Source organism: Hakea prostrata, chromosome 7 (genome assembly GCF_041222555.1).
Source record: "Hakea prostrata isolate BN-2017 chromosome 7, UWA_Hpros_2, whole genome shotgun sequence".
Classification (NCBI taxonomy): Eukaryota; Viridiplantae; Streptophyta; class Magnoliopsida; order Proteales; family Proteaceae; genus Hakea; species Hakea prostrata.
Window position 1 is genome coordinate 1944701 of NC_142606.1, and position 21380 is coordinate 1966080.

The 21380-nt window shown below is 36.4% G+C and overlaps 1 protein-coding gene across 6 annotated transcripts; it reads right to left on the bottom strand.

The window, feature by feature from the left end:
- Positions 1-248: 248 nt before the first annotated feature.
- LOC149008879 (ubinuclein-1-like) lies at positions 249-19501 on the bottom strand. 6 transcript variants are annotated; one of them, XM_089163502.1, is made up of 14 exons: positions 19344-19501; positions 18835-19173; positions 17250-17336; positions 16985-17074; positions 14747-14823; positions 12004-12607; positions 10007-10106; positions 9815-9891; positions 9646-9732; positions 9197-9322; positions 7895-8020; positions 7759-7806; positions 7160-7261; positions 249-1447 (listed from the first exon to the last, which is right to left on the bottom strand). In XM_089163502.1, the coding sequence occupies exons 2-14, from the start codon at positions 19096-19098 to the stop codon at positions 962-964; spliced, it is 2274 nt and encodes a 757-aa protein (XP_089019628.1). In that variant the 5' UTR covers positions 19099-19173; positions 19344-19501; the 3' UTR covers positions 249-961. The 6 variants fall into 6 exon arrangements, with proteins under 6 accessions (XP_089019628.1, XP_089019626.1, XP_089019627.1 ...); XM_089163500.1 differs by having other exon boundaries at positions 9646-9729; positions 9815-9924; XM_089163501.1 differs by having other exon boundaries at positions 250-1447; positions 9815-9903.
- Positions 19502-21380: the final 1879 nt, after the last annotated feature.

Sequence of the window (21380 nt, forward strand, 5' to 3'; positions counted from 1 at the left end):
TAATTCGGCAAAAGAGAGTATAATTTCAAGTCTTCAAGGTGTCTGAATGTGCCAAGGGTTTTGCACATATGTGAGTAGTGTGGAACTTCTAAGCATTCATTCGCTTTAAATGAACAAGGCAAAAATCTCATATGTTTACTTGTCCATTAAATATATACTAATTCAGATTGTGAGAACCAAAGATGTCACTATATTTTGCGACACACATACTGGACGAAGCACCTTGTAAACTCTTTGAAGTGTCAATTTTTTGTAGCGAACTGTAGAGACAAAAAACCCAACGAAATGCTTTAGTAGCTTGCCATTTCATTTGCTCTTCACTCTCTTAGTTAAATGCATGTACAGAAATACTTACCATCCGAACTGTAAGAAATTTACTACAATGTATAATCTGTGTCATTGAGAAGCTGGGTTTTGCTTTATAGCATCAAGAAAAGCCTTTCACCATCAGAATATTTGATTATGATCCATCCATCCATTGCAATGCTGCTGGTAACCCAGTTCTTAGTTCGAGTTCAGATAGCAATGGAACTACCATACTATTCTGCATGTAAAGATGAATAAATGACCTGGATTGGAATATTTACAATCCATACACGGGATGATAAAAACAACCACATAACACCACGCTATTACAAAACATTCCCACTGATGTAGTAAAATACGACCAGGGGAAGACAAAAAATCAGAACTTTTCAGAGTTCAAAACCCTGTCTGTCCAAACTGATCTGCAATAACAACCTCCAACTCTTCCCTACTCAAGACTAATCCTAATCCATAATTACACAGTTTTATTAACGCTACGAAGTTAGCCCATTAACCACCAAATTAGAAGCTGTCTTAAAAGGATGCAGCGGAGACACTGGAATATGCTCTATAATTTTTTGTGAGCCCCCGGATGTCCAGAAGCCAACTAGGGCTCGACACGACTGAACATGAATTGCTGAATGTGCTTTGTTAGTCAACTCAGTTGGTCGCAGCTCGGAATACTGGTCGTCTGAAGGTTTGATTTATTAGGCTGGTTTTCAGCAGCAACCATAGGATGCTTTTTCTTCTCCTTTCCATGCTGTGATAACTTATCTGGCTGCAAATGAAGTTCCCCCAACTCTGATTCAGGATTCCTCTTAACCTTTTTCTTTGCCAACACACCATCTGTTCTCCTGACATCATCCATGAAGGTACTTCCCTTTAGCTTCTCTTGTTTTGGCCTATCCATGCTAAGGCCATTAGGAGACGAATGTGACATTCTCACAGATGTGGAAACATGCTGACAAGATGTTGTCATACTGGTAATCAACTTGTTGGGTACCAGGAAGGCATGTCCACTTGAGTCAGTACTCCACCTCTCTTGCATGATTCGTGGCTGCATAGCCAAAGCACCTTCTCCACGGACACTCTCCTCTGCCCTTGGGATGGATAATCTTTTCTTCTTGATCTTCTCTTGATCCTGAGCATCAAAAATCAACCTCAACCTATGTAATCTTTTTCCAGGAAAAAGGAAAGAAAAAAAACCAGCATAAATCTATGTCATCCAAGTTGAAGTCTTCTCAAAAGAAAAACAAATACTGAAATCAATTTCTTGGGTAACACATGCAATGTGGAACTATACTTCGGTAATCAAAATAATACCAATATACTGTAAACAACAGACCCCCAGCCCCTCCCTCCAAGAAGAAAACCATGAGAATAAAATCCAGATTAGGAGAACAATTAAGCATAACAAATCAAGTAGTTGAATGACCACCAAACTGCCAGAGTTCAAAAATTATAGGATGATTAAAAATTATACAATGAACATTTTCTGAAAATCTTGGATTGATCCAAGGGCTGGATCAGATGATATGGGGTAAACCTAGTTGTGCTAGGAGAATCTAGCATAGAATACCTCCGGATTTCATCACTCAAACAAATTTTGTTAGATATTATAAATCTCATATATCATATTAGAGAAAGCAGTATATTGAATCAGTATTTAAACTGACAGACTTCGATTTAAGAGATGAGGGTGAAATTGAGATTCCAGTATATTTCCAGATTTATAGGTGTGACCTGATAGAATCCCTCTAGAACAGTGAACAGATTCCCAAAATCTAAAGATATTCTATGCTAGATTCTCCTAACAGAAACTTATGCCCAAAAAGAAAAGAAAAGAAAAAAAGGAAGATACTTCATATGGAATTCAACTAGAACATAATTTACCATTCTAGAAGATGAATTGCAGAAAAATAAACAGAAATTGAATGAACTTGTTATTGGAGGGGCACGACAACATCATCATCGAAGCCTTATCTCAACATAAATGGGTCAGCTACATGGATCCAATAAAAGACAACTGACTAAAAATAGGGAAATTCAAGAAGTAAGAGTGGAACAACATGTACGACTATAACTCATTGACAAAAGATTAAAACATTAAAAAATAATAAGAATACAAGAGGAGAGAAATGAGGGGAATGGAAGTACATCAACATAAACTCTAGGGCATTGACCTCTCTTAGCTACACGCCAGGCTTACAACAAAAGGCAGTTGGATGAGTCAAATACCAACCAGCATCAATATATGCAGGATTTCTCAGACTAGAGAGAAGGTTTCTTTGCCACTGGAAAAGGAGAGTAGCAAAAACTTTTCACCAATCAAAATTCATATCCAATGCAGGCTCGCTTATAAACTTATATAGAATACTCAAAAACAGACTCCACTTAAAAGGAAAGGGCTACCCCAATCCTAATTAACATGGTAACCTAAATTAACTATGAAAATGACTCAAAAAAGGGCAGGACTTAAAAGAATCCTAATCCAGTCCAACTAAGACATTTAACAACAACTAAAATAGTAGAAAAGACACTTAACTAGCTACCTTACACAATTATAGGCCCATTAAAGGAGCCCATCATAATGGGGGGTGGGAAACCTTGGTAATCAAAAGGCCCACTACAAATAAGCCAACCCAAAGCTTGTTTCCATTAAATAAGCTAAATGTAAACACTCAAAGAAAAGAAGACCAACATGAAAAATAAAAGAAACTAAGTTAGATATAGAATAAGTAGACATAGGCTGGCTATAGCGGGAGAAGCCAAATATGCCAGCCTGTGTTTACTTTTTGCATTCTTTGGGATCTCCCACTATAAACCTTCAGACCTGCATCAACACGACCAATTATTAGCATTTTAAAAGGAAATCAAAATGAATGATCTTTTTTTAAAACTAGTGAGTGACTCTCTAGTCTCTCCAGCTTTTGGTTTGGTCCAGGACACATTGAGATCTGTGTCAGGATACAATCTTTTACAGATTTTTTGACTACTTTGCCAATTTGAAAAAAAAATGCTATATTTTATCAAATAAAACAAAAAACATAATTTCAAAAAAGTATCATAGAGGAAATGTATGTGAGTGAAGAAAAGAAAAATGAATGAGAGCTTCTACACAAAGTGAAAGGGTAAGGGATAAATCCTGTAACTTCAAGACATATGCACAGCCAAATAGCATGCGACTTGCATATTGAAATTGTAGACCTTAATGTATCATGTAGATATACAAGAAAGAGTTTCCTCTCATCTCCGTGAGTAGGGATTTCTTTATATGGTAACCAGTTCATCAAGGAATAGTGACCACAAGCAATAAAGAAAATTCAAAGAGTAGCAATTCAATAAAGAATCAGTAGTCAGAGAAAGACCAAAAGATCATCAAGGAATTTCATGATCTTCAATTATAAAGAAGCTGATTAAGATTCCTTAAAGAACATAGAGCATAATATGTCAAATCAACAAATGCAAAGAAGATCCCAAAACTTAACAATTATGGATTAGCAGCAAGAAATCTTATCTATGAAGTCAACAAAAAATTTGAATTTCCATAATATTTCAAGAGAAAAGATCTGCAATAGAATTATAAGGTTACAGCATGAACAACACAGTAAAAGAAGGAAAAATAACATAAAGAAGCAAGATAACATTATATACGTGTGTGTGTGTGTGTGCGCGCGTGTGTGTGCATATACACAAACACATAGTGAGATGAAATGATGAACTACATTATTTGATAATAACCAAGACAATAATGACAGGATGCATATTCATAACAACTTTCATAATCATTCCTAATCCAAAACAAGGAAATAACAGAAGAAAGTAATCAAAAACTTACTATGTATGTAAACTTAGTACCCTACTTCAACTTCTTATTTCTTAAACACACCAAAATAAAACTACACTTCCTAATATTACCCAAGAAACTCTTTATTGTCTCATAATAATAGCAGAATTCAACATATAAAAACTTGATCGCTAGAAGTCTTTGAAAGATCAACTAAATACAATTATAGAAAGCTCTATCAAGAAAATTATGCATCAATACATAGAACACAAGTTCAGCACCAAACCATTACTGAACTAGGGAGGATTTTTATGTGGCCCTAGGGAGCAGGCCCTCCGAAATATGGTTAAAAAATTCATCAAGATCTCAATCTGATCAAGACGAGATGCATACGAGATATCAAACATATATGCTAAATCAAGTTTTCTGAAATTTCAACTAGATTTTGGTACTTTTCTACCACCTTGCCAGGATGCAACAAAGTCTAGTATAAATAACGTCTTGACCTTTAATTAGAAAGTTCGAACGCATTTCATCTTTTTCATGGGTTTAGACCAAGAAAAGGGGGATAAGATTTGGATCTTTAATTTTGCCTCATCACCACTCAACAAAACTAGGGATTGCCACATCATTGCAAGGAGTGCTTACTGATTCATCTTGTCAGGTAAACTGCTATTCTAAAAAGCCCTTTATATGAATGATAACTACTTATAGGTGTTTTTAAGGTGAAAACTTTAGAAATCCCTACAATAAACAATGCGAAAATTTTGGGATTACTGCTGGCCAATCTACAGCCTCACAGCACCATTTACAAGCCACCTGTGGAGAACCACTCTTAATCCTTCTTGAAATCTATGGCATGGAATTCATAAAGAAAATACTCCTCAAATCATCTCTATCTCAAATTACAATTAACTAAATAATATCCGTATCTAACTGTGCAAGTCCTCTATATTTGGAAATAATCTTCGATTTGCATTCACCAGGTAGCTGTGGATCCCTCTTGATCACTTAATCTTCTCTTAATACAGCTGACCGATATCTCATAATGTGTTGGAAATAACTGCTCAATATAATAAGGAATGGAAAAAATACCTACTTACCTAACTGATTGATTTCGTATTTAATTCTGGAAATAAACCCATTTCAATTGAGGTGGATGATGTGGCATGATGAGCTGGTGTAGTACTACTCAACGTGTGTTTTAAACTTTGATCAGATAGACACCTGCCTTGGCCCAATGGAGAGTCCTTGCTGCATTAATTCATGTCATCATATATTATGCAGAGGGACAATGCAAACCGGCTAGATCTGTCATAAATGGACTCTATCCAGCACGTCATAGTTCATATCAATAGCAGTCCAGACATAGTATTGAACTGATGGGATGCAGAAGGCGAGCGTCTAACGTGTACTGTTGACTTGGTTGGTTGTCAATGTAATATGCATAGCTCACTGTACATGGCAGTTTCTATTAAAGTCTACAACTATTTCTTAAAAACTTTCTCAAAATTATGTGTTCTCAGCCATCATATATAATTTACCAATTTTACTGGCCAATTATGTGACACAGCATTTAATAAATGTGTAGAATAGGTAAATGTTACATTACAGTTTAATATTTATGGCCAAGCAAGGCTGCATAACCAGAACATCAAACTGGGTTTTGAAGACTTACACATGCTTTATTAAAGCCTAAACAGCCTCTCAAAGAAGGTTGCTCCATTGTGACCAAGTGGCCATGCATTCAAGTCTCTAAAAACAGCCTGTCCACAAAGCCAAGATAAGGCTGTGAACATTATGACCCACCCCAGACCCCACAATGATGGGAGCCTCATCAACTGGGCATGGCTTTTAAAAATCCATACCTAGTGCACGAGGTTCCACCATGTCTCACCAGCTGGGCACGACTACAGTAACCCGAAATACAGCTAGAGTTGCCAAGAATGAATCATATCCACCCACAAGGAAACCATTCATTTCTCAGTGGTCACATTTTTCTGCTTGAAAATCCAATAAGGAATACCATCTTGGTTTCTCATTTTGTATTTTTTAAGTACTCTCCTTTCCTAGTTCACCACCTCTGAGTCACAAGGCCCAAAGTTCTACCATCTAAGTGGACCAACTACATAGAAAGGTTAAACAAAAGCTTCAACTAACAAGCAGATAGTGAGTTCCTAGAAACTCCTGATCACAATATTCAGTGGCTGCAAGCAGACCTAGCCAAACATAAAGTTCACCATTTGAGACATCAACTTGATAATGAGCATTACTTCTGTCACTGCATTAATTTTGTCATAAAGCTTAGTAGCAAATGCGCCTTGCTAAGAGTATAAAACAAAGTGTGCTTGGATCTTGCCGCTACATGATTTCCACTTGGCCAATGAGACATGAAATGAATGTTAGTAGACCGCATTCGAGCACAAGAAGTTATTCTCCATCTACCTCCTGAGGAATTTACCACCAAGTACAATGTTCTCTAAGAACCACAGTTCATTTCATAACAACGGCGATTCACCAGCCTAGGCACTACAATCAGAAGCTCAAATTGATCCACCAATATTCATGTGCCAATTTTTTAACTGAGCATTGGTCAGAACATCAAATCAATTTTAATCCCACAATGCCTCATATAACATGCCTCAGATCTCTAGCAGATGGAACATTCATGTTGATTTCTCTGACAGAGCAATATGCATGATTCTGAGTTTAGTTGCACAATCTGAAAGTGCCTAAACAACATGAATTCTGCCTCCTTAGAAATCTAGGTCATGCTGCTCCTTTATGCTAATAAATTCAATCTTGCAAATAAAAAATTAACCTCAATTCAAAAACCATTTTAAGTGATTATAAGTAGGCAAAGAGACATTTAGAGGATCACTTGTTCATATTATCTTCATGACAAGGCTAAATTCAGGATATAGTAAAGGAAGAACACTAAACGGGAGTAATGTAATCCACACATAACGTAACCTCCGTCACATCAATGTTAACTTACATGAATCAAGTGTACCTTCATACATGAAAAGCAACTCCCCACAAACACAAAAAGAGAAAGAGAGAGACCTTATGGCGGTTATACAATGCCCTCTTCCGCTCCTTTGACCTACAAACAGCATTTTTAATCCCATGATTGTCCATGCATCCACTTGGCCACAACTCTGCAAGCTGAGGAGGAGATGGCCGGGTTATATTCGAGTAGGAGAATTTTCCACAAGGAAATAGTAAAATGAGTTGCCAAAATAAACACAAGTTTGCAACAAGTGAAGACCTCGTTAACAAATGGGAGATCCAATGGAATAAGTAGCCAAAATAAACAATCATTTGCGACAAGTTCAGGCACTGTTAACAAGTGGGGAACACAAATCAAAGAGCTCATCTACAAGAAAAAACAACTGACCCAAACTCATGGAAAGAAGGCCGACATCATATGATGAAACAAAAAATGCATAAAATGGAATAAGACCAACTTCAACAAAGGCTTGTAACAGAGGTGTAATAACTCAATGACATAAACAATCTAGAAGTTTCCAATTGAAAATAATGGCACACGCTGAATCCAAAAGATGCAACGCTTTCCAATTATAGCATTGCGAACAAATACAAAACCCTTAAACAATTGCATAATCATGATGTCAATACAGAACATTTGGACTGTTAATTACCTCCACATAAAGCTTTCTGGCTTGTGGACCCTTATCTTCATCCATTCCCTGAAACCATCAAGGAATTAGATACAGCGGAAAATTACACTCAAAAACCAAAGGAAAAAAAAGGGACTTCAAAAAATTCCTCCAGTACCTCAACATAGAGATCATAGAGATCGCATATCTTGTCTTCCATTGCAGCATCCATAGTATATTTTCCCTTGTCCAAACCAACTGCCTCTTGAAAATCATCAGACGCCCCATCTCGGTGCTCAGATGACTGAAACATCACCCAACATGCATTTAACATTTATTAGGAGGACCAATAGGCATAAACTATTTTCCTCTAAATGCTATTAAGCATCAAACATAGTTGTTAAGCCGTTGCCTAGGCATCACCTAGGCGTCCAGGCGCCCCTCGAAGTGGCAAGGCTCGCCATAAGTCGCCTTGGGGTCCAAGGTGTCCCCTCAGGCACCTTGGCCCTCAAGGCATCCGTCCTTTTTTTATTTTTTCTTAAATCCCAAAAACATGATACTAAACCATTAGATTCTCATCTGAAAAATCCTATTGATATGAAATATGCTTACCTTTGCACCGATGCTACATGGGATCAAAATAGTATATTTAACAAAGAAAGAAAAAAAGAGAGAAACATAACAAATTAACCTAAACTATTCGCAACACCAAATCATGAAACCTCTCAAACCTCTTGAGCGGCAACTTGCAGCGGCTATTGCGGCAGTCTTCGACCTTTTTCGGCACCCATCTTCACAGGCGAAGTTAAGTGCCAGCCTATTTCTCTCCGGCTATTCTTCTTCTTCTTCTTCTTTTTCCTTTCTTTTTTAAGTTTTTAACTCTGAGACTCTGATTTCAAGTTTGAAACTTCGGAGTTGCAGTGGTAGTCTCCGGCAGTTCTCGTTTTTATAGCTTCTCTTCTCAGGCCAGGTAAGTTTCAAATCTTATTTTTATTTCAATTCTGTTGATCCGTTCCGACAGCTGGAGATTTTTTTATTTATATATAAATATACTGAGGCAATTGGTGCCTCTCTTATACTCAGATGACAGCTGGCTTTGTTATCTTCAGAGCGAAGGAATTTCTGGCCCTTTTTTATAGGAATATAAAAGTTTTAACTCTGTTACTACTTACTAGTAGCTAGTTATTCAGTGTCATTTATGCAGATCTTACATAAACGTATTGACTTGTTTCTTACGTCAAAGTAACAACATGGTTTGGATTGTTCACTCAGATTATCAAAAAATTGAACTATGAAACACTTGCTTTTACAATTCAATATCAGTTCTCACTTGAAATAACATCTGATAAACAGGATTTGTCAACAACCATAAGACGATCATATGCCTCGTGACAAAATAAAAATATAAAAAAAGGACCAGTTAATTATGCAAGGACAAGTTTAACCAATATTTGAAAATGAGCATTTTCCCTTTTCTTACCTTGGACTTCAAAGGAGGAACCCGGCTTTTAACCATTTCAATGACCTCTTCCTTTATTCGTCGAAATCTATCATCTTTTTCTTGCTTGGCAGACAAACCCGATTCAACCATCTCTTTCAAGTTCCTCTGTTGAAAAGACAAGAGCTAGAGCAGTTAACGTTTCCCAAACCCCACTTGTACAAAGCAGAACAGACTAGTTAAAAGTCGGAAGCAACAATTAACAACTTCTATAAAGAATGCCAAACAAGCAAATACAGGCTCTGAAAAAAAGAGTAACTTTATGATGCATGCAACAAAGAAAACTTCAAGCTATCAGCAATGCACACATTATCATCCCACTCCAAGCTATTAACGCAGGCTCTTCAAGCATTTTCAATTACAATCAAGGAGAGTGGGGAGAAAGCAGTAGACACAAAGAGCCACAGGATAATTTCCTAGTAAAGAAATACCTTCAATGTCCTTTTCTGCACCAAGTGGCCTAGAATACTCATTAAGCGACTGATTAACTCCTCTGATATTCTCCCTTGACTAGACTGCTGCAACAACCAAGAACATTTGCTGTTAATTCTTTTAGAAGTTTTAAGCAAACAAAGATTGTACAAGTAATTATGACCTTACCGCTAGTCTAGCAACTTTAGCAAGCTTCTGTCTCACTTCTCGAGGCAATCTCCGTTTGACTGCTTGTGAGGAAGTATCTGCATCATGAACTTCCACAATAGGTGGTCTAGCTGTAAGGTAATAAGAAAATTATTTAAACATTCTAAACATTCACAGAAATCAAGAATTAAAAAGTCAATATTTGCAACTTACATTCTGCAACTATCTTCTCCAGGTCCCTAATAGCCCTTTCGAGCATCGTGCCTTTTGGCCTAACACTAGAACCTTCCTTTACATTCATTGATGTTGTCTTCTGGGTAAAGATTAATAACAAACCAAATACCAGTCAAATTGTTTGCAGGGGCAATTAAAAGACATGATCAAAATAACAACAATTCTACAAGTAAATTTTTTGTTAAAAAAATGAAAAACTATAAGAAAATCCTACAATTTAGGGGCAAGTTTTCTTAGAAAAGAGTATGAAGCACACATAAGGAAATGCATAAAAATTTATGTAATCACTAGTCAGCCAACTGACTCAGTATAAGAAGCTATTAATTCCTAAATACAGGATGAGTATAAAACAATATTAGCATTATGTTCCGCCTGGACTGAATCTTGAGTGTACAGCATGTGCTAGAATTCTTGAAGAACAGCAAAATCCCAAAACTAGAACAGTACATATCTCATCAAATTTAATCACTGAGGAATATTAGATAAATATGCCTGTCATAGAACAGGATTCAATCTCTCCTTGCATAACCTTCTAAACTTTGAAATCATGCAATTACACAGAAGTGCGCCGAAATGGAAAGAGAACCGAATATAGAAAATCAGCCTGTAAAAATGTGTTTCACTGTGAATCTATCAATATTATTCAAACAGTTAACAGGTACATTGTCCAAAGTTAACAAGTTGTATAAAACCATCACAACTATCAAACACTTTTCTAGTAAAAACATGAAACCTACTAGAAGAAAACAGGACAGGAGTACCAACAGAAGCGCTAAGGGATTAAAGGTTTCAATGATACAAGAATGATGAATTCACTTAAAAGCAACAACTTGAACTTTTAAGTTATCTGTAGGATGCTTTACAGTTTACACCCAGAAAGTAAGGTTACACAAAACCCATCCCTTTGGGACCCCATCCAACATCACAAATTTATGCTGTGTATGGAGCGAAGGAGTCATATATTTCACGCTGGAATGTGCCAAGATCTTTTTAAGTTAAATTTAGAAGTTAAACACTCACAGTCTCACTAGACAACAGGGTAAGAACATGCTATTTCTTATTGACTGAGATGGTTGGAACAAGTGCAAAATCATGTGCTAGCTATATCCATTCATACTGTGATGTCATGGGATCAAGGAGAGAGAGGACAGAAGTATTCATTATACAAAAGTTTGCACACTCTTTGAAACTTTTTCACCTAAAGTAAATTTGTGGTTATTCAAGTGCATAATGAATTTCTGAAGAACACAGTATGACATTTTTCAAAGATATAAAAATAATTTCCAAATCCTGTACGTCAACCATATTATTCAGAGACTAGTGGCATATATTTGATTTTTCATAGATGGTGATATGGCATAATGAAATCTAGTATTTATCCTCTATGATTACAGGTAAGATGATCCATAAGTAGTAGTACAACACTACCACAACAACAACAACAACAACACAGCCTTACCCCAGCTAAATGGGCTTGGTTATGTGGGTTATTAAGAACAAAGTAGGGAAAACCATATATATATATATATATATATATATATATATATATATATATATATATATATATATATATATATATATCACCAAAACAAAGAGGAAACGAGATAAAAACAGCAGGAAATGGAAAATTATAAATAGAAGTACGAGGAAATAGAAAACTGCATAGATAGATGGACCATTAGCCTTTTGATACCAACTAACAGTATATCCAAAAATTTTCATTTATGAAGAAATGGTTATTTCTCCTGTCAAGTGTTATCAATCATAACCAAGAAGTAAGACTGGTACCATATAAATGTAAAGATTCAGTCTACAGTCTTGCTGGAGAGTATATTATTTGCAGATAAATAACAACCCAACATTCAACTACAAGAAATAACCTTACCAATCACAAATAAATAGTGCAAAAGGAGATGCAATTGGAACCACTAACCGGAACCAGTATAAGTTGGGATTTTCAGAAGAAGAGTACTTACAGCAGTCAAAGAGGGGTACTTGCCACCAGAAATATTAAGGTCAGACAGTTCTGTATCACCATTTTTATCCCTATATCTAAGCTTTGCAGATGCCTCTTGCTCATTCACTTCTTTCTTCAACTGATGCTCAACCTGAGTAGAAGCACTTCTATCTCGATTAACCTGATGCATGGCATCAGAGGATTCACCTCCAACTTTCAACTTCTTATTGAGATCTTTGGATTGGATAATTCCAGTTTTCTGTTTTTCAGTCTGTTTTATATCTACTGACGGAACAGAAGAATCCTTATTTGAATTTTTCGAAAAAGAATTTTCCAATTTAATGCTAGAACCAGCAGATTTTTTTTTGAAGGTTCCCATAGAAGCACTTAATTGATTCTGCCCTTTCCCATATTGATCATGCTCCTTTGTTGCTTGCAAACTTTGAGTAGAAGACTTGCTCCCCACCAATAGTGCACTCCTAGCAGCAGCTTTCATCCTTGCATTACCCATTTTTGCATGCCTACGTGATGCATGCTCACCATCCTTCTCACCATGAACTTTTGTTAAGTCTTTCCGTCTTCGCTTCCTTGGTTGGTGGTCAGGAGAAGCAATGGGTTCATTTCTAGTAACAGAAATAGAATAAGACAAGAGAGGCAAAATCAGAAGTGAATAAATTAATAAAATTGTTAATGATAGTATAAGATACAAAGTAAACACCTTGTGAAATGGACTAATGGTATAGCAACTAAACACAACAGACAGCATATACAAGTTAAGGAAAACAGCCTCTCCAGAAACCTTGAAATGTATAAGCTATAGAAACATAGTAAGAATAGCTATGACCATGAACCTACTTTTAGACCATGGACACACCAGTCTCACAGAAACTTAAGATTAGCGAAAGATCCTTCATTAGATGGAACCCTGCAATGCCCACTACCTGAAATCTCATGAAAAGTTTCAACTTTACAAGCTGGAGAAAGAGAGAGAACAGCATAAAACAAGTCACATTGTCCTACCAAAGTTTAAAATCTCAGTTTTGAAGCCAGTTTTAACTAGCCAATAAATGCAAAAATTCCCAGGTTTTGGTAGAGACCTAACATTTTTGGGCAAAATTCGATGTGTCATGGACTGGTCGAAACTACTGAAACCTGGATATTCTTACTCTTACCAAAACTATCCCTGTCGACAAGGTTAACTAGGTGGAGTCCTTATGAGTAATAAAAATCAATTTAGGAGCACGCATAGTCATAAACATGCAAGTATACAACCACCTCTTCAATGATTTGGAATTAATGGATTGAATTGTTTGTTTGAAAATTTGGGAGCTAACTTTTGTCTCAGAACCTTGGTCAGCCCTCTTTCTCTCTTTTTTATTAAGGGATGTTACTTCCTCTTCTCTCCAATTTATCTCTTTCTTATTTAGACTGCAAACATATTTCTCCCCTCTTTTCACATCAACCATATCTTCTAGATATTAAGCTTTTTGAAAACCATCTTCTCTTTTCTACAATACACCCATCAATGACTACAATCGCTACTTCTCTATTTAATTAGCACCTGATTTTAGCACCTGATTTCAGCTCCTATTTTAACTCCCATCTTCTCTCTCTGTCTCCCTTAACCACTGAGAGGCCTTTCGCTTTCCTTTGTTCCACCTAAACCATTTCAGAATAATTCATCTTTTCATCATGTCCAACTGTTAGATCTGAGATCAGACTAACCCAATGTCTAGCAGTCCAACTGAGATCTCTTTCTTTCCACTAGCAAGTTCATAACTCATCGGCCAATCAGACGCATCAAATCTGTTCGATCTAGCATTGGAAGGAATGGCCTGAAGCGAGTCAAGAAGAGAGGGCGGGACGAACTTGTTGATGAGGTTTAGGGGGGTGGGGAAGCAGGTAGGGAGGGATGAGGGGGGCAACAGTGAAGAGACGAAAGGAAACCACTCCACTTTATGCTCCCAGTGTCATGGATCCACACTCCATTAGCAGAAAGAAGTCGGGATAGAGTTGTAGTTGAGGCAAGCTTTGAGCTAGCAGTGAAAAAAGGACTTTAAGCCTCCAATTAAATCAGTCACGTGATTCATGTGTGATCAATTTGTGTATACAAAGTCATTTTGTATTAATAGAATTTAATTTTCATATTAACAAAATAGGTAAGACCATAAGAGACACAAAAGTGATAAAGTACATGACACGAAAAAGCTGAAAGAGCTTTACCAAATAGAACATACAGACATGAAATCTCACCCCTTAATTCTGAAATCCCTGCCAAGACGTTAGTTTTCCCCAACATATGAGAGGAATACTAAGAAGATGCAGGAAGTCGCAGCAAACAAGTCCCCTTCAACTGAACATCATTGTGTTTTTATCATGCATTAGGCAATCTTTTAGAAACTATAAATGTTCTGTCTGTTTGGGTCCTCAATACCAACATAGACATATTTTGCTTCAAATCTCTAACGCACCATTATAATGCATAAACCATGTGCTTTGGGGACTGTAATTCCATATGTCATTAACATACTAACTATTCCTCTCACCATTCAACACATGGAATCACCCAAATGATATCAAAGGTGAGAGCCAAACATTCTAACTCTGACATGCAACCAACAAAGACTCAAGCCTACAAACGTATCAATTCAGAAAGTTACATTTTCGAACTTCAAAATGTTCAATTAACCACTCCACAAAACTAGAAAGTAACCAGTAATTATAAACTAAGGGATTGTTAAAGGAATTGCAATAAAACTCACATGTGCTCCAACTTCCCCTTATTAACAAAGAAACCGTCGTGCTTCATTGGGGACTTATCAACTTGAAAATATTCATCCTGAGAAAGTGATCATGGTCATTAGTACCAGGAATTTGTGGTCAACTTTTTTCTGAAATAAATCCTGAAATTATAAATGATTACAAAGAAGGGGGGGGGGAATGGTTTCAAGTGATCCTGAAACAGACAATAAACAAGCAAGACAAAATTAGTTCAGAACCCTTCTGAGTATTTTGTTCAAATTTAAGAGGCCAAGAAAAGGGGACCCTCCAGTTGAAGAACCAGAAGATGAAGTTCAGGAAACATCACTCTACAAGGAAAGTACAGTCCCTGAAGTTTCAAATCCCAAGGCTTACATTGAAGAAATTGAAGGAATCAAAGTTGATATAGTGGACAGTGTGGAACTAGACACTAGAGTTGAAAAGGAGGTTGAAGAAACAATTAGGTAAACTCAAGAAAGTTGATCGCATAGAGTTGTGAAACCTCCAGCATTTCTATAAAAACTCGCCCCTGAACTCTATAAAAACCTACGGAAGATTTTTTTTTAATTGAGGGAGGGTCGATGTAGATACAAGCATGAAGAAAAAGGCAAAGAACTGTTCATATGAACAATGATATGGGGCTTACCTGGAGCGCTAGCTTAGAGGAGTTTATGTTAGGTTTTATTTTTATTATTAGCCATCTATCTAGTTTCCTATGTGTTTGAGTTCAACTACTAGTTGAAATCCTAGTCAGATTCGAGTTTCCATGTTTTGTCTAGCCTATATGAACATTGTAATCAGCTTTTGACTCTTCCGAGCCCAAGAAGAATTCGTCTTGGGCAATTGTTGAAGTCCCCAGGCAAAGAGAGGATAGGTAAGAGGCCTTGGGAAGATGCATATTACCCATATTTGAGATCTAGGTTTCAGAGCCACCTCTTTTTTGGGGGGAAGGGTGGATTGTCTAAACCAAAGGCAGTATTTGGTGGGAAGCATACAATTACAGTAAAATACCCAGATACTACCAAGTTGGACCAAAATTGTCAAGGCGACAAGGCGAGATTAAGCGATAGAGGACAACGAAAACCAAGGTGACACCAGGTCGCCTTAACCCAAAAATGGGCCTAGGCGGACGCTTTGACAACCATCAGTTGGACCAGATATTTAACTAGACCCCATCTACCCTCTGAATCCCAAAAAGAAGTGATATTACACTTTTTGTAGAATCGAAGTCAAGTTTTTTCCACCATCCCCTTCCTCAGTTCCTCAGTTCTTGGTTTCAAACTCCCGTTCAGTGCAATCAAGTAAAAGAGTACTATCACTACTGAATTTCTTGCAACAGACTTTTATATTGATTCCCGAAGATTACCGCATCATTGTCATTGCTGCCTGGATTACATCTCCAACAACTGAACCCAACAGGAGTAAAGCAAATATCAATCGCAAAGAATCTAGGGTTTTTCTCAGAAACCTAAGGGCCGACTGAACTCCATTTTCTTTTTCTTCTTATTGCGACCTTTATTTGGAGTTGATCCTACATTCAAAAAAGCACTCAATCCATTGGCAAGAGAAGTATTCAAAACCCATCAGTTACTTCATTATGTCATTGCTCCCTCATTTGAGTTCCCATTGTTCTCTTTCTTTGGTGATTATCATTTTCAGAACTCAACATTCTCTTCCAGCCAATTTGAGATCCCGTTCTCTTTCTAGTTTACTGGAGGTTTCAACTTGATCCTGCTTGGGATCAGACCTATTCTGGTTCTAGTCTTAAAAACCCGATATACCAAATGGTATCCTCATAGAGAACTCTATTTCTCTTAGGAATGTGGCACCATTGAGATGGGAGACTGGAACTTGATAGCTCTCAAATGGAATTTGGTGTTCTGAGATAAGGGTTCGACTATTTGGTTTTAAAAAGACAGAACAAGAATTATAATTTTTTTGAAAAAGTCTTGATTGCTTTCACTAATGGTAATGGAGGAACCTGCAACAGAAAATTCTCTAACATGGGTTTGGAGATACACCTAATGGACGACCCAAATGTAAATTTCTAAAAGATAAGAAATCATCTAACACGCTACTAATAGAAGTAAAAGATAATCTACAGATAAACCAGACATTAAATTGTATAGCTCAATGAAGAATTTTCACCAATCAAATAACTACTGCACTGCCTACCAAATCTCATGACAACTACATCACCAAGAAACTCCTAAGACAAAATCAAGAATCTTGATACCAACCAGCTCAGCATCATCTATAAAAGAATCTTCTGTGTCATATTGATCATCAGGAATATCATCAAGTTCTTCCTCATCGCTGCTTTGATTACCCTGAAAATAAGTTGCAGTCACCACATTAACTCTGATATTATGTTATTTGGCAACAAACACAGCAAGGCGAACCCCATTGCATTTACGTTAACTATGAAAAATTTGCACACACCATACGGGATCATAATATTGAAGAAACTTCTAGATAAAAGAAAAGGAATGTCAGACTTCCTACCATATAGAGGCGTTCAATTTTCTCAATCACCGCATTATAACGATTTGAAGGAGGAGCATCCTTCATTTCATCCTCTGCCACTTGAGCCTTCAGAAAACCAAAGCACAGTCCAGTCAATCAGCCAAAAGACTCTTCAGAACTAGTATAGGGAAGACATGAATTGAGAACGCAGGCCCTTGCTAAAACCAGAATCTTATAAATGGTAACATACACCCAAACAGGTATATGCACAAATATTACGTCATTCATGGAATGAGGAAGAAGACTTCTCTGACAAAGACGGTGAAGCATGTACATTTTTCACTCAAGTGTAAACATGGGCTTAAAGTAACTACATGGCTGGAGCTAGATTTCTGATTGCCGGCAGGGAGCAGGGAGAAGCACATACATTTTTCACTCAAGTGTAAACATGGGCTTAAACTAACTACATGGCTGGAGCTAGATTTCCGATTGCCGACAGGAAGCAGGGAGCAGCACAACCATACAGAGAAAAGTGAGAGAAAGCCTGATAGGCCCTGGTTTCACAAGTATAACACGTGGGGCTAGGCAAGCTGCTAGGCAGTTAGACCAGCAGCCACTAATAAATTAATTAAATGAACAAGCAGTCATGCATATAAAAAGGGGTTCGGTTGGGCTCAGTTATGCAACTTAAGATTAACGGACCCTTACTATAGGAATTGATAACTGCTGATGGATCATATTTTTTCATAATAGAACTCCCACGTAAGTCAGGTTTAAAGCTTCTTCTCTGATTCCATGTTTTCATCGCCCTTGCCCTTGCCCTTAATCAAAAATTTTGTAGACTCCTTCTTTCCATGTCCTTTTGTCCTACCGTAGGGATCAGTTTCATGCTTATTATCGAACTGTAGCACTCAAGTTACATTGTATCAACACAACAACTGATAACCGCAAAACACTCGAAGGTAGCCTGCAATCATTGAGTACCGCAAAACTATGAAAAAATTTGCATATTCAATCTCTATCAAATCAGGTTGACAGGAAGAGTGACAGGTCCTGCAACTACTTAACGGTCGGAATAGATTTTTACACATGAACTACCCCTTGTAAACTTTTTCACTTCAGTTTTATTTATCAGTCTCATCTACCTTAGGCCAAACCCCTTCGCTGAAAATAAACAAATAAAACGAACAGTTGAGAGTAAATTTACCAAATGTGGAAGAACGCATACAAATCAAAAAAATCAGCAAACATTTGCAAGAACCAAGTCAATATGGCAGAATGGTGTAATAGCTAATCACATCCAGAAATGGAATCTAAAATGTTGGTCAAAATGTAACCACGTAAGGAACAAACGAGTGGAGGCCCTCAATAACACCCTCCACAAATGGCATCACTCTCCACAGAATAACCACCACTGACCGTATAAACCACTAAGAAACACCCAAACCTACCAATGAAATTGCTACAATGTAGCAACTATAAACCCTCAGCTAGAATTCAAAACCAAGCAACACTAAGATAGCCAACTTGGCAGAATGGAATGATTGCAAGCTTTAGCAATAATTCAAAAGCAATCAACGCTTAACGTCGGAAACAGATAAAGATTGGCGACAAGTAACCTCACCAGGGCAATTCGGGATTCAAGGGCCGGGTGTGCACCAGTAGGAGCCTCGGGCACAACAACAGGCGATCGATTCGCTTTGTTGGCATCCTTGAGCAGCTTCTTCCAAGACACAATGGTGGTCTCGCCTGGATTAAGCTCCACAAAGAACCCACGGCTACGCCCATCCTTAAACGTAGTAGAAGAAGTTGCAGCAACAGTGGCTGTAGTTGCAGAAGGGAAAGACGACGAAGAACAAGTCCCAGTGACGACTTTCTCCTCCTCCATAATGCCTAGGGCATTTCAAAACAGGTGTACGGAAAGCGACATTGAAGCAAATGAATGTGAAATATCAATTAATACCTATATGAGAATGAATTGAGAAAATCGTTAGGGCGAAGTCCCCGTGTGTAGAAACAGGATTAAGATGATAAAAAAAAAAAAACGAAACTACTCTAATTGGGAACACAACAAACTCCAAAACACAAGAGCAACTGAGATGAACAAACAACTGCAGTTTCAGCTCTTGGCACCTTACGCGTTTCGGGCCTCTGCGCGGGATACCAAAATCTTGTCAGTAATAACTACATATCATTAATTCATTTTCCTCTTCCTTTTTTTCTTCCTCAACATTTACCGAACCCCATTCTCAGGTCTTTCTGCCGTTGTCGGTTTTCATTCTTCTCGACCACTTTGAGTTATTTGAGTATTCTCTACTTAAAAACAGAAAAACAACTTTTGAGTTATCATACTATAATATTAAGTTAAAGGTTTTAATGATGTTTTTTTTTTTTTTTTGGGTTAACGAATGATGATAAAAAAAAAAAAAAAAATTAACTGAGCTTCATTCATATTAGCTTGCACGGATCTTTATTACATCCCTAAGGGGGAGACCGCTGTCTGCAAGGGTCAAATCCAAGACCTCTTCACTGAAAAATATTAATTTTTACCACTCTATCAACCTTGCATTGGCAATGATATGATGATAATTATTGTAATAGAGGCTTTCATCCAAAAGTTATAAAAAAAAAATCAACCAAAAAATATTAAGAACAATTTTATTGATCTAGTGACATAAAGAAAAAATTGGAATATCTTAATCAAATCTTTTTTGTTGTTTATATAAATTATTATTTTTTTTTATACAAATATTTTCATTTATTATACCAAATATATATATTTTTTCATTTACTAATAAAAGTGTCACGTGCAAATGTACAAGGTATTTATCAATCACCGTGCATTGGCTATGGAAGTTTAATAGCCTATGCTTGAGTAAACCTGTTAACAACAACTAATGTTGGAATTTGTAATAAGTTTATATTTTAAATGTGAAATTTTGATTAAGTATTTTTAATGCAGTCTATTATTCCTCAATTAACATTTTTTTATTTTCGGGATAAAATTTGTACATTCTTTGACTATTAATGGTTTATTTGAAAAACGATAAAGGGACATATTGAGAAATAAATTAATTAAAATAATTTTAAGAAAATTAATTGGCCATTTTAGATATCATTTATTACTGTATAAGAGTCTAATTGGTTTAATATAAGGGGTATTGGATGGAAACAATATTTAGCCGTGCCCTTTGAGTTCATACTTTTATGATAATAATATAAAATATAATATAATATAATATATAGTACATTACTTATACGATAGTATGATTTACCATTAGTTAAGCTAAATTTTTATTGACCTGAGCTACTGGATTAGACCATTCAATTAAGATTTGAATGATGCAAATTGTTGTGTAAAGGTTTCCATCCAGAGAAACTAGGGATAATTTTTTTGATCTAGTGATTAGAAAAACGGAAAATATCTTTCTAAAAAAGTTGATTTAATTATTTGTATGTCTTTTTAAACATCTATAGTTTAAGCTTAAACGTTAGTTATATTGAAATAAAGTTTCAATATTTTATTCTTTCTAAATTAGTTACTGTTGTGATTGAGATCAAAAAATAACTAAAAAGGATTTAAAAATAAAATAAAAATCCTAACCCCGTTTAATGTTTAAATAACATTTACATTAACTTATCCTTAAAAAGGAAACATCAATGAAAAGTTATTTTATTTAAAATAAAGGGAAACTTTATAGGTTAGATTTTCAAAAATATTTACTCGATAAGATATTTTAAAATTTTGTTATTCAAATGGATTATATTTTTCAAATTAATTACCAAATTTCAAATTTTGTGATAAGTTTTTGTGCCTAACTAATATTATATGAACTATCTAAATTAACCTCAATTTTGTTATTACAGATAATAGAACTCATCAACAATACTAGGATTAAGAGCGACAAGAAATTGTTGATCTTATAAATACCAAGAGATTTTTTTTTTGAGTTGAGGTTTCATCCAGACCAGCTTGTGCGAGCATCATGGTTTACTTCCTCAAGGGGGAGCTTTATATTAATGCCGCCGAGTAGACCTGTAAATGGATAGCCGAAATCCGCCTCCGAATTCGCATTCGTATTCGTTTAAGGGTATCCGTATCCGAAAATTTTCTTACCGGAAAATATTCGTATCCGTCCGTTAAGCATTCGGATTCGGATAATTGCTTAT